Genomic DNA, 14,809 nt, shown 5'->3' with positions numbered 1-14,809 from the left:
ATTCCCTCTGGAGTGAATAAATGATTCGTTTAGGTCTATCTGGATGCTTGGAACACCAGGGTTGTGGGTTTGATTCCCTCTGGAGTGAATAAATGATTCGTTTAGGTCTATCTGGATGCTTGGAACACCAGGGTTGTGGGTTTGATTCCCTCTGGAGTGAATAAATGATTCGTTTAGGTCTATCTGGATGCTTGGAACACCAGGGTTGTGGGTTTGATTCCCTCTGGAGTGAATAAATGATTCGTTTAGGTCTATCTGGATGCTCGGAACACCAGGGTTGTGGGTTTGATTCCCTCTGGAGTGAATAAATGATTAGTTTAGGTCTATCTGGATGCTTGGAACACCAGGGTTGTGGGTTTGATTCCCTCTGGAGTGAATAAATGATTCGTTTAGGTCTATCTGGATGCTTGGAACACCAGGGTTGTGGGTTTGATTCCCTCTGGAGTGAATAAATGATTCGTTTAGGTCTATCTGGATGCTTGGAACACCAGGGTTGTGGGTTTGATTCCCTCTGGAGTGAATAAATTATTCGTTTAGGTCTATCTGGATGCTTGAAAGACTAAACATGGGTAGTTGCAGAATAAATTAGACCTTACACCAAAAAACACCAAAAAAACACAAACACAATGTGTGTCTATAGGAAGCTGTATGTGATTGTGTAAATGTAAAGGGTAACTGAATTGAAAAGTCCTCAACTGTGATTTCTGTTTTTTGTTACTCAATAATACACATCTTATGATTGAATCAGTCACATCTTATGATTGAATCAGTCACATCTTATGATTGAATCAGTCACATCTTAATCAGTGATTGAAATCAGTCACATCTTATGATTGAATCAGTCAGATTCAATCAGTCACATCTTATGATTGAATCAATCTTATGATTGAATCAGTCACATCTTATGATTGAATTCAATGATTGAATCAGTCACATCTTATGATTCAATCAGTCACATCTTATCTTCAATCAGTCACATTTATGATTCAATCAGTCACATCTTATGATTCAATCAGTCACATCTTATGATTCAATCAGTCACATCTTATGATTGAATTCAATCATTCAATCAGTCTTTATGATTGAATCATGATTGAATCAGTCACATCTTATGATTGAATCAGTCACATCTTATGATTGAATCAGTCACATCTTATGATTGAATCAGTCACATCTTATGATTCAATCAGTCACATCTTATGATTGAATCAGTCACATCTTATGATTCAATCAGTCACATCTTATGATTCAATCAGTCACATCTTATGATTCAATCAGTCACATCTTATGATTGCTCTGGCCCCCCAATGGTGGAACAAACTCCCTCACGACGCCAGGACAGCGGAGTCAATCACCACCTTCCGGAGACACCTGAAACCCCACCTCTTTAAGGAATACCTAGGATAGGATAAAGTAATCCTTCTCACCCCCCCCCTTAAAAGATTTAGATGCACTATTGTAAAGTGGCTGTTCCACTGGATGTCATAAGGTGAATGCACCAATTTGTAAGTCGCTCTGGGTAAGAGCGTCTGCTAAATGACTTAAATGTAAATGTAAATGTAAATTCAATCAGTATGATTCAATCAGTTCCATCTTATTATTCAATCAGTTACATCTTATGATTGAATCATTTCCTTATTTGAAACCTTATGAAATCAGTTCCATCTTATTATTCAATCAACTTATGATTGTTTTGTTTCAAACCTTGTGTGTTTTGTGCATTGTGTAGGGGGTATTACTGTATCTGTGTAATTCTAACCTAATCTAACATGTGTTTTGTGCATTGTGTAGGGGGGTATTACTGTATCTGTGTAATTCTAACCTAATCTAACATGTGTTTTGTGCATTGTGTAGGGGGGGGGGGTATTACTGTATCTGTGTAATTCTAACCTAATCTAACATGTGTTTTGTGCATTGTGTAGTATTACTGTATCTGTAATTCTAACACAACCTGTGTTCGGTAGGAGGTGAGTTCCCTGAAGACTTCTCCATCCTGACCACCCTCAGGCTCAAGGCCGGCCTCCAGTCCTTCCTGCTGTCTGTCTACAGTGAGCAGGGCGTGCAGCAACTGGGAGTGGAGGTGGGACGCTCACCTGTCTTCCTGTATGAGGACCAGAGTGGTAGGCCCGCTCCTGAGGGCTACCCGCTGTTCCGCTCTCTCAACCTGGCCGACGGAAAGTAAGTCAAGACTGAGCTACCACTACTGCTGCTGGTTGGTCTCACAGAGAACAGGGAGAGGGAGACCATCTCTGCTTACAGAGACCAGGGAGAGGGAGACCATCTCTGCTTACAGAGACCAGGGAGAGGGAGACCATCTCTGCTTACAGAGACCAGTGAGAGGGAGACCATCTCTGCTTACAGAGACCAGTGAGAGGGAGACCATCTCTGCTTACAGAGACCAGGGAGAGGGAGACCATCTCAGGTTACAGAGACCAGGGAGAGGGAGACCATCTCTGCTTACAGAGACCAGGGAAAGGGAGAGAGGGAGACCATCGTTGCTCACAGAGACCAGGGAGAGGGAGAGATGGAGACCATCTCTACTCACAGAGACCAGGGAGAGGGAGACCATCTCTGCTTACAGAGACCAGGGAGAGGAATGTTGGGGAGGGAGGAAGGAGGAGGAGGGCTAGTTAAAGACTGAAAACAGAGCTTAGTTAACTTTGTGTCTGTCTCTTCACTCAGACTCTATTCATACTCAAACCCTGGTGCAACCCCCTCTAGAATATATACCTTAGCCATGTCATGTACAAGGAGCTCTCTGATTGGAGGGGTTATGGTCCTGGGTTGCAGCACGGGGGATAGGAGGGGTTATGGTTAGGGGGGTCCTGGGTAGTAGCGGCCTTATGGTGGATAAGAGAGGTTATGGTCCTGGGTAGTAGCACGGGCGTTAGGAGAGGTTATGGTTAGGGGGGTCCTGGGTAGTAGCACAGGCGTTAGGAGAGGTTATGGTTAGGGGGTCCTGGGTAGTAGCACGGGCGTTAGGAGAGGTTATGGTTAGGGGGTCCTGGGTAGTAGCACGGGCGTTAGGAGAGGTTATGGTTAGGGGGTCCTGGGTAGTAGCACGGGCGTTAGGAGAGGTTATGGTTAGGGGGGTCCTGGGTAGTAGAACGGGCGTTAGGAGAGGTTATGGTTAGGGGGGTCCTGGGTAGTAGCACGGGCGTTAGGAGAGGTTATGGTTAGGGGGGTCCTGGGTAGTTGCAGCAGTATGGGGGATAGGAAAGGTTATGGTCCTTGGCTACAGCACAGGGGATAGGAGGGGTTATGGTCCTTGGCTTCAGCACAGGGGATAGGAGGGGTTATGGTCCTTGGCTTCAGCACACGGGATAGGAGGGGTTATGGTCCTTGGCTTCAGCACAGGGGATAGGAAAGGTTATGGTCCTTGGCTTCAGCACAGGGGATAGGAAAGGTTATGGTCCTTGGCTACAGCACAGGGGATAGGAGGTGTTATGGTCCTGGATAGTAGCAGCAGTATGGGGGATAGGAAAGGTTATGGTCCTTGGCTTCAGCACAGGGGATAGGAAAGGTTATGGTCCTTGGCTTCAGCACAGGGGATAGGAAAGGTTATGGTCCTTGGCACAGGAGATAGGGGTGTTATGGTCCTTGGAGGGGGGATAGGAGGGGTTATGGTCCTGGATAGTAGCAGCAGTATGGGGGATAGGAAAGGTTATGGTCCTTGGCTACAGCACAGGGGATAGGAGGGGTTATGGTCCTGGATAGTAGCAGCAGTATGGGGGATAGGAAAGGTTATGGTCCTTGGCTACAGCACAGGGGATAGGAGGGGTTATGGTCCTTGGCTACAGCCCAGGGGATAGGAGGGGTTATGGTCCTGGGTAGTAGCAGCAGTATGGGGGATAGGAAAGGTTATGGTCCTTGGCTACAGCACAGGGGATAGGAGGGGTTATGGTCCTTGGCTACAGCCCAGGGGATAGGAGGGGTTATGGTCCTTGGCTATAGCCCAGGGGATAGGAGGGGTTATGGTCCTTGGCGACAGCCCAGGGGATAGGAGGGGTTATGGTCCTTGGCTACAGCCCAGGGGATAGGAGGGGTTATGGTCCTTGGCTACAGCCCAGGGGATAGGAGGGGTTATGGTCCTTGGCGACAGCACAGGGGATAGGAGGGGTTATGGTCCTTGGCGACAGCACAGGGGATAGGAGGGGTTATGGTCCTTGGCGACAGCACAGGGGATAGGAGAGGTTATGGTCCTTGGCTACAGCACAGGGGATAGGAGGTGTTATGGTCCTGGGATTAGTCCTCTTCCTCCCCCTTCTCCTTTCTCAGGCTCTTCCTCCTCTCTTCTCCTTCGGATCCTCTTCCTCAGGACAGTGTTTTGACTGTGCGCCTCCAGCTCTCTCCTGCTCTTTCCTGACACACACTTTCCACAATGTTCTGCACATCTGTCATGCCGAGTAACCCAGAAGGAGGATTAAGTTTGGAGTTTAATGAGTATAATCCAGTGTTAAACAGAGTGTGGAGGCCAGAATGTCCTGGAGGGGGCTCAGGAGGTTACACGCGTGGCCACGTCGGGTAACCCTTTTGAGTTCGTCCCAAATGGCACCCTCTTGTTTAGTGTTATGGTCAATAGGGTGTAGGGTTTCCTTTTGAGACGCAAACAATGTTCTGTCTGTTTGTGGAAGTTTTTGTAAGTCTGGTTAAAACCTGCTGTTTCAAAACCTGCACCATTCAGTCTGGTCACAGCAGGGTTTTAGCAGCAGTCTAATCTGAATGTACAGTATCTAACCATGCGTCTCTGTGTTGCTCTTGTCCCCTCTAACAGGTGGCATCGTGTGGCCATCAGTGTGGAGAAGAAGACGGTCACCGTCATCGTGGACTGTAAACAGAAGATCACCAAACCCCTCCTCAGGGGTGACCGTGCCTCTGTCAACACCGACGGGATCACCGTGTTCGGAACCAGGATCCTTGACGAAGACGTCTTCCAGGTAAAGACAGGATGTTGGACAGGATGCTGGGCTGTACATTCTGCTTGGTTGCTGTAACATGGTGATGTTAACCTCATCCCCAGTCTAATAGCATAGCGCATATAAGCCTGGAACAGCAATGACTCAAATCTGTCGTGTGTGGGAGTAAAAGAGGTGCACAACTACACTGAACAGAAATATAAACACACAAACTCACAACCGCAGGCATCGTACATCTAACCGGACCTCACAACCGCAGGCATCGTACATCTAACCGGACCTCACAACCGCAGGCGTCGTACATCTAACCGAGCCTCACAACCGCAGGCATCGTACATCCAACCGGGCCTCACAACCGCAGGCATCGTACATCTAACCGGACCTCACAACCGCAGGCATCATACATCTAACCGAGCCTCACAACCGCAGGCATCGTACATCTAACCGAGCCTCACAACCGCAGGCATCGTACATCTAACCGGACCTCACAACCGCAGGCATCGTACATCTAACCGAGCCTCACAACCGCAGGCATCGTACATCTAACCGGGCCTCACAACCGCAGGCATCGTACATCTAACCGAGCCTCACAACCACAGGCATCGTACATCTAACCGAGCCTCACAACCGCAGGCATCGTACATCCAACCGAGCCTCACAACCGCAGGCATCGTACATCTAACCGAGCCTCACAACCGCAGGCATCGTACATCCAACCGGGCCTCATAACCGCAGGCATCGTACATCTAACCGAGCCTCACGACCGCAGGCATCGTACATCCAACCGGGCCTCACAACCGCAGGCATCGTACATCTAACCGAGCCTCCTCCTACATTTTTTTGAGAATTTGGCAGTACGTCCACTCGACCTTAGAACCACAGACCACGTGTAACTACGCCAGCCCATGGCCTCCACATACAGCTTCTTCACAGTTGATGAAACTGTGGGTTTGCACAACCAAATAATTTCTGCGCAGAAACTGTCTCAGGGAAGTTCATCTGCATGCTCGTTGTCCTCACTAGGTTCTTGACCTGACTGCAGTTCAGCGACGTAACCGACTTCAGTGGGCAAATGCTCACCTTCGATGGCCCCTGGCATGCTGGAGAAGTGTGCTCTTCACAAATGAAATCCAGTTTCAACTGTACTTGGCAGATGGCAGACAGCGTGTATGGCGTTGCGTTGGTGAGCGGTTTGCTCATGTCAATGTTGTGAAGGGCGTTCGATGGTGAAAGTGGGGTTATGGTATGGTCAGGCATAAGCTACGGACAACATGCACAATTGCATTTTGCCAATTTGACTGCACAGAGATGCCATGGCAAAATCCCGAGGCCCCTTGTCGTGTCATTCATCTGCCGCCCTAACCTCATTTTTTTCAGCATGATAATGCACAGCTCCATGTCGCAAGGATCTGGACACAGTTCTTGGAAGCTAAAAATGTCCCAGTGATTCAACGGTCTGCATACTCACCAAACGTGTCACCCGTTGAGCATGTTTGGGATGCTCTGGATAAATGTGTACGACAGCGTGATCCTGCTCCCGGCAATATCCATCAACTTCATAGACCCATTGAAAAAGAGTGGGACAACATTACACAGGCAACAATCAACAGCCTGATCAACTCCATGTGTTGTGCTGCGTGAGGCAAATGGTGGTCACACCAGATACTGAATGATTTTACGATCCCTACCTTTCTTTTTAAGGCATCTGTGACCAACAGATCTGTATTCTTTTGAAATCTATAGATTAGGGCCTCATGACTTTATTTCAATTGACTGATTTCCTTAAACAGTTGAAGTCAGAAGTTTACATACACCTTAGCCAAATACATTTAAACTCAGTTTTTCACAATTCCTGACATTTAATCCGAGTAAAAAGTCCCTGTCTTCGGTCAGTTAGGATCACCACTTTATTTTAGGAATGTGACAGAATAATACAAATTTTAAATATGTTTTTTGTTCAGTGTAGCTTTGTCTTTGATGACTTTAAGAGGAATCCAGAATCACAGGTGTCATTGTATCAGGTGTCATTGTATCAGGTGTCATTGTATCAGGTGTCATTGTATCAGGTGTCATTGTATCAGGTGCAGTTCATCTTTGTTGCTATTGAATTCACTCTGGTTGTGTGTGACTTGATGACTCATTGACATAGAGACAAACATGCAGGAGGAGGCTGTGTGAAATACATAGCATTCATTCTTGCACCTAGGGTGTTCATTTTTAACTATGAATAAAATGGTACGCTCTGAACGTTTATTGGCTTATACGGTGTTGTGTCACTTTAGAATCTGAACAACGGAGATGTAATGTCTGTATTTCTTTGGGTTAGAATATGAGAAACGCTCTGAAAGTTTATTGGCTTATACGGTGTTGTGTCACTTTAGAATCTGAACCATGGAGATGTAATGTCTGTATTTCTTTGGGTTAGAATACGAGAAACGCTCTGAAAGTTTATTGGCTTATACGGTGTTGTGTCACTTTAGAATCTGAACCATGGAGATGTAATGTTTGTATTTCTTTGGGTTAGAATACGAGAAACGCTCTGAAAGTTTATTGGCTTATACGGTATTGTGTCTCTTTAGAATCTGAACAACGGAGATGTAATGTTTGTATTTCTTTGGGTTAGAATACGAGAAACGCTCTGAAAGTGTATTGGCTTATACGGTGTTGTGTCTCTTTAGAATCTGAACAACGGAGATGTAATGTCTGTATTTCATTAGAATACGAGAAACGTCTCATTTTTTTGTACATCAAACAATCAAGTTCATTTGGCCTTTTTCAGTTCTGCCCACAAATGTTCTATAGGATGAGGTCAGGGCTTTGTGATGGCCACTCCAATGCCTTGACTTTGTTGTCCTTAAGCCATATTGCCACAACTTTGGAAGTATGCTTGGGGTCATTGTTCATTTGGAAGACCCAAGCTTTAACTTCCTGACTGATATGTCTTGGAATGTTGTTTCAATATATCCACGTAGTGTTCCTTCCTCATGAAGCCATCTATTTTGTGAAGTGCACCAGTCCCTCCTGCAGCAAAACACCCCCACAACGTAATGCTGCAACCGCCGTGCTTCACAGTTGGGATGGTGTTCTTCAGATTGCAAGCCTCCCCCTTTTTCCTCCAATCATAATGATGGTCATCATGGCCAAACAGTTATAGTTTTGTTTCATCAGACCAGAGGACATTTCTCCAAACCATAGTCTGGCTTTTTTATGGCCGTTTTGGAGCAGTGGCTTCTTCCTTGCTGAGTGGCCTTTCAGGTTATGTTGATATAGGACTCATTTTACTGTGGATATAGATATTTTTGTACCTGTTTCCTCCAGCATCTTTACAAGGTCCTTTGCTGTTGTTCTGGGATTCATTTGCACTTTTCGCACCAAAAAATGCTCATCTCTAGGAGACAGAATACGTCTCCTTCCTGAGCCTTATGACGGCTGCGTAGTGAACTCTCAGTTGTGTAGCTATCTCTCTGTTGTGAATACTGTCTATCTGTTATGTAGCTACTGTATCTCTCTATGTACCTATCTCTCTGTTGTGTAGCTGTCTATCTGTTGTGTTGCTACCTCTCTGTTATGTAGCTACCTCGCTGTTGTGTAGCTACCTCTCTGTTGTGTAGCTACCTCTCTGTTGTGTTGCTATCTCTCTGTTGTGTAGCTGTCTATCTGTTGTGTTGCTACCTCTCTGTTATGTTGCTACCTCTCTGTTGTGTTGCTACCTCTCTGTTATGTAGCTACCTCGCTGTTGTGTAGCTACCTCTCTGTTGTGTAGCTACCTCTCTGTTGTGTTGCTACCTCTCTGTTGTGTTGCTACCTCTCTGTTATGTAGCTACCTCGCTGTTGTGTAGCTACCTCTCTGTTGTGTTGCTACCTCTCTGTTATGTAGCTACCTCTCTGTTGTGTTGATACCTCTCTGTTGTGTAGCTACCTCTCTGTTGTGTTGCTACCTCTCTGTTGTGTTGCTACCTCTCTGTTGTGTAGCTACCTCTCTGTTGTGTTGCTACCTCTCTGTTATGTAGCTACCTCTCTGTTGTGTTGCTACCTCTCTGTTGTGTTGCTACCTCTCTGTTGCGTAGCTGTCTCTCTGTTGTGTAGCTACCTCTCTGTTGTGTTGCTACCTCTCTGTTGTGTTGCTACCTCTCTGTTGTGTTGCTACCTCTCTGTTGTGTTGCTACCTCTCTGTTGCGTAGCTGTCTCTCTGTTGTGTAGCTACCTCTCTGTTGTGTTGCTACCTCTCTGTTGTGTTGCTACCTCTCTGTTGCGTAGCTGTCTCTCTGTTGCGTAGCTGTCTCTCTGTTGTGTAGCTATCTCGTTCCTATCTCTCGGGTCTTGTTGCTCTGCTCTATTACAAAATTAGCAGTGCTGAGTGCTCACCTCCATGACCATGGGATGACTCCCAAATGGCACCATATTCCCTATATAGTGCACTACTTTTGTGGACCCTGGTCAAAATAGTGAATAGCTGTCTATTGCTGTAGTCAGTAGACTTGGGTAGCTTGATGTTAAACCTCTGGTAGGCTACTAAAACCCTGTAAGCTTGTTATTAAAGATCTAGGCCTAAACCTTCTGTTAGACAGAGTGGAACTTCTGGGGTGATGGGTTCACTGAAGACAACGCTGGCCTGTAGGAATGTTTTGTTGTCCACTGTCTGTAGGTGCTTTTCATTTGAAGGAGAAGTTTAAATGCAACTGAAGCTAGGAGGGAAATACTTTTGCTCTGGTGTAATAAACTGGTTTTAGTGGTTGACGAGTAGTGTTTTCTGTTTTAATGAAGTTTTGTGGCCTAAAAAGAGTAATCTGAGCACGATGTTTACATAGTGCACATAGTTTACATGTTTACATAGTTTACATGTTTACATAGTTTACATGTTTACATAGTTTACATAGTTTACATAGTTTAAATGTTTACATAGTTTACATGTTTACATAGTTTACATGTTTACATAGTTTACATGTTTACATAGTTTACATGTTTACATAGTTTACATAGTTTACATGTTTACATAGTTTACATAGTTTACATAGTTTACATGTTTAAATAGTTTATATAGTTTACATAGTTTGCATGTTTACATAGTTTACATAGTTTACATGTTTAAATAGTTTATATAGTTTACATAGTTTGCATGTTTACATAGTTTACATGTTTATATAGTTTAAATAGTTTACATAGTTTACATAGTTTACATGTTTACATAGTTTACATAGTTTACATAGTTTAAATGTTTACATAGTTTACATGTTTACATAGTTTACATGTTTACATAGTTTACATGTTTACATAGTTTACATAATTTACATGTTTACATAGTTTACATAGTTTACATGTTTAAATAGTTTATATAGTTTACATAGTTTACATAGTTTGCATGTTTACATAGTTTACATGTTTATATAGTTTAAATAGTTTACATAGTTTACATAGTTTACATGTTTATATAGTTTAAATAGTTTACATAGTTCGCATAGTTTACATAGTTTAAATAGTTGACATAGTTGACATGTTTATATAGTTGACATAGTTTACATAGTTATATAGTTTACATGTTTTCCTGAAGGAACTTCATTTGTGCTAGTTTGTTCCTGGCATGATGTTTGACCCACACTAGTAATGGTGACCTCCATTCCATCTTCTCCTCTGTAGTCCGGGCATTTTATATCTCACTCTTATGTTCTAGTGTCTCTCTTACCTTTCCCCCCATGTCTCTCTGTCGTGATCTTTTTGCTGTGTTTGATCTCTCTGGGTCCCCAGTTCAGGCAGGGGTGGACGGTCAGAGGAATGTAAATAATAACTGATTGTCTTGTGAGGGGGAGGTAAAGGTCACCACCCTGGATACAGGAGACAGGTCACCACCCTGGATACAGGAGACAGGTCACCGCCCTGGATACAGGAGACAGGTCACCACCCTGGATACAGGAGACAAGTCACCACCCTGGATACAGGAGACAGGTCACCACCCTGGATACAGGAGACAGGTCACCACCCTGGATACAGGGGACAGGTCACCACCCTGGTGTGGATACAGGAGACAGGTCACCACCCTGGATACAGGAGACAGGTCACCACCCTGGATACAGGGGACAGGTCACCACCCTGGATACAGGGGACAGGTCACCACCCTGGATACAGGGGACAGGTCACCACCCTGGTGTGGATACAGGAGACAGGTCACCACCCTGGATACAGGAGACAGGTCACCACCCTGGATACAGGGGACAGGTCACCACCCTGGATACAGGGGACAGGTCACCACCCTGGTGTGGATACAGTGGACAGGTCACCACCCTGGATACAGGGGACAGGTCACCACCCTGGATACAGGAGACAGGTCACCACCCTGGTGTGGATACAGTGGACAGGTCACCACCCTGGATACAGGGGACAGGTCACCACCCTGGATACAGGAGACAGGTCACCACCCTGGATACAGGGGACAGGTCACCACCCTGGATACAGGGGACAGGTCACCACCCTGGATACAGGGGACAGGTCACCACCCTGGATACAGGGGACAGGTCACCACCCTGGATACAGGGGACAGGTCACCACCCTGGTGTGGATACAGGAGACAGGTCACCACCCTGGATACAGGAGACAGGTCACCACCCTGGATACAGGGGACAGGTCACCACCCTGGATACAGGGGACAGGTCACCACCCTGGATACAGGGGACAGGTCACCACCCTGGATACAGGGGACAGGTCACCACCCTGGATACAGGGGACAGGTCACCATCCTGGATACAGGGGACAGGTCACCATCCTGGATACAGGGGACAGGTCACCACCCTGGATACAGGAGACAGGTCACCACCCTGGATACAGGAGACAGGTCACCACCCTGGATACAGGAGACAGGTCACCACCCTGGTGTGGATACAGTAGACAGGTCACCACCCTGGATACAGGGGACAGGTCACCACCCTGGTGTGGATACAGGAGACAGGTCACCACCCTGGATACAGGAGACAGGTCACCACCCTGGATACAGGGGACAGGTCACCACCCTGGATACAGGGGACAGGTCACCACCCTGGATACAGGGGACAGGTCACCACCCTGGATACAGGGGACAGGTAACCATCCTGGATACAGGGGACAGGTCACCATCCTGGATACAGGGGACAGGTCACCACCCTGGATACAGGGGACAGGTCACCACCCTGGATACAGGGGACAGGTCACCACCCTGGATACAGGGGACAGGTCCCCACCCTGGATACAGGGGACAGGTCACCACCCTGGATACAGGGGACAGGTCACCACCCTGGATACAGGGGACAGGTCACCACCCTGGTGTGGATACAGGGGACAGGTCACCACCCTGGATACAGGGGACAGGTCACCACCCTGGTGTGGATACAGGGGACAGGTCACCACCCTGGTGTGGATACAGGGGACAGGTCACCACCCTGGATACAGGGGACAGGTCACCACCCTGGTGTGGATACAGGAGACAGGTCACCACCCTGGTGTGGATACAGGAGACAGGTCACCACCCTGGTGTGGATACAGGAGACAGGTCACCACCCTGGTGTGGATACAGGGGACAGGTCACCGCTTTACTTGCGTTTAAGAGCAGTTGGAGGCCACGGAAGGAGTGCTGTATGGCATTGAATCTCGTTTGGAGGTTAGATAGCACAGTGTCCAAGGAAGGGCCAGATGTATACAGAATGATGTCGTCTGCATAGAGGTGGATCAGGGAATCGCCCGCAGCAAGAGCAACATCATTGATATATACAGAGAAAAGAGTCGGCCCAAGAATTGAAACCTGTGGCACCCCCATAGAGACTGCCAGAGGACCGGACAACATGCCCTCCGATTTGACACACTGAACTCTGTCTGCATAGTAGTTGGAGAACCAGGCAAGGCAGTCATTCAAAAAACCGAGGCTACTGAGTCTGCCGATAAGAATATGGTGGTTGACAGAGTCGAAAGCCTTGGCCAGGTCAATGAAGACAGCTGCACACTACTGTCTTTTATCGATGGTGGTTATGATATCGTTTAGTACCTTGAGCGTGGCTGAGGTGCACCCGTGACCGGCTCGGAAACCAGATTGCACAGCGAAGAAGGTACGGTGGGATTCGAGATGGTCAGTGACCTGTTTGTTGACTTGGCTTTCGAAGACCTTAGAAAGGCAGGGCAGGATGGATATAGGTCTGTAACAGTTTGGGTCTAGAGTGTCTCTCCCTTTGAAGAGGGGGATGACTGCGGCAGCTTTCCAGTCCTTGGGGATCTCAGACGATATGAAAGAGAGGTTGAACAGGCTAGTAATAGGGGTTGCGACAATGGCGGCGGATAGTTTCAGAAATAGAGGGTCCAGATTGTCAAGCCCAGCTGATTTGTACTGGTCCAGGTATTGCAGCTCTCTCACAATATCTGCTATTTGGATTTGGGTAAAGGAGAAGCTGGGGAAGCTTGGGCGAGTAGGTGCGCGGGGGGGGGGTTGAGCTGTTGGCCAGGAGGAAGGCATGGCTAGCCGTTGAGAAATGCTTGTTGAAGTTTTTGATTATCATGGATTTATCGGTGGTAACCGTGTTTCCTATCCTCAGTGCAGTGGGCAGCTGGGAGGAGGTGCTCTTGTTCTCCATGGACTTTACAGTGTGCCAGAACTTTTTGGAGTTAGAGCTACAGGATGCAGATTTCTGCTTGAAAAAGCTGGCCTTTGCTTTCTGACTATGTGTATTGGACTTCCCTGAGCAGTTGCATACCGCGGGGACTATTCGATGCTCTTGCAGTCCGCCACAGGATGTTTTTGTGCTGGTCGAGGGCAGTCAGGTCTGGAGTGAACCAGGGGCTGTATCTGTTCTTAGTTCTGCATTGTTTTGAACGGAGCATGCTTATCTAAGATGGTGAGGAGGTTACTTTTAAAGAAAGACAAGGCATCCTCAAATGACGGGATGAGGTCAATATCCTTCCAGGATACCCGGGCCAGGTCGATTAGAAAGGCCTGCTCGCAGGGTGGTTGGAGCATCAGGTTGTCAGTGTGTTTGGAGCGTCAGTGTGTTTGGAGCGTCAGGGTGTTTGGAGCGTCAGGGTGTTTGGAGCGTCAGGGTGTTTGGAGCGTCAGTGTGTCAGGGTGTTTGGAGCGTTAGAGTGTCAGGGTGTTTGGAGCGTCAGTGTGTTTGGAGCGTCAGAGTGTCAGGGTGTTTGGAGCGTCAGGGTGTTTGGAGGGTGTTTTGGAGCGTCAGTGTGTCAGGGTGTTTGGAGCGTCAGTGTGTTTGGAGCGTCAGTGTGTTTGGAGCGTCAGTGTGTTTGGAGCGTCAGTGTGTTTGGAGCGTCAGTGTGTTTGGAGCGTCAGTGTGTTTGGAGCGTCAGTGTGTTTGGAGCGTCAGTGTGTTTGGAGCGTCAGTGTGTCAGGGTGTTTGGAGCGTCAGTGTGTTTGGAGCGTCAGTGTGTTTGGAGCGTCAGTGTGTTTGGAGCGTCAGTGTGTTTGGAGCGTCAGTGTGTCAGGGTGTTTGGAGCGTCAGGGTGTTTGGAGCGTCAGGGTGTTTGGAGCGTCAGGGTGTTTGGAGCGTCAGTGTGTCAGGGTGTTTGGAGCGTCAGTGTGTTTGGAGCGTCAGTGTGTTTGGAGCGTCAGGGTGTTTGGAGCGTCAATGTGTTTGGAGCGTCAGTGTGTTTGGAGCGTCAGTGTGTTTGGAGCGTCAGGGTGTTTGGAGCGTCAGTGTTTCAGGGTGTTTGGAGCGTCAGTGTGTCAGTGTGTTTGGAGCGTCAGTGTGTCAGGGTGTTTGGAGCGTCAGTGGGTCAGTGTGTTTGGAGCGTCAGTGGGTCAGGGTGTTTGGAGCGTCAGAGTGTTTGGAGCTTCAGTGGGTCAGTGTGTTTGGAGCGTCAGTGTGTCAGGGTGTTTGGAGCGTCAGTGTGTCAGGGTGTTTGGAGCGTCAGTGTGTTTGGAGCGTCAGGGT

General features: G+C 47.4%; 1 protein-coding gene across 3 annotated transcripts in view; it reads left to right on the top strand.

Annotated features, from left to right (window-relative positions):
• The window catches only part of LOC124039460 (collagen alpha-1(XI) chain-like), a 216,932-nt gene that overhangs the window by 17,906 nt on the left and 184,217 nt on the right, over positions 1 to 14,809 (top strand). For all 3 annotated transcript variants that reach the window (XM_046355451.1, XM_046355450.1, XM_046355449.1), the window contains exons 3-4: positions 1,965 to 2,178; positions 4,775 to 4,937. In XM_046355451.1, the coding sequence (XP_046211407.1) occupies positions 1,965 to 2,178; positions 4,775 to 4,937 (377 nt within the window). The remainder of the gene's footprint in view (positions 1 to 1,964; positions 2,179 to 4,774; positions 4,938 to 14,809) is intronic.

The sequence above is a fragment of the Oncorhynchus gorbuscha genome, linkage group LG07 (genome assembly GCF_021184085.1).
Source record: "Oncorhynchus gorbuscha isolate QuinsamMale2020 ecotype Even-year linkage group LG07, OgorEven_v1.0, whole genome shotgun sequence".
In the NCBI taxonomy this organism is placed as follows: Eukaryota; Metazoa; Chordata; class Actinopteri; order Salmoniformes; family Salmonidae; genus Oncorhynchus; species Oncorhynchus gorbuscha.
This window is presented reverse-complemented; position numbering and strand designations above follow the sequence as displayed.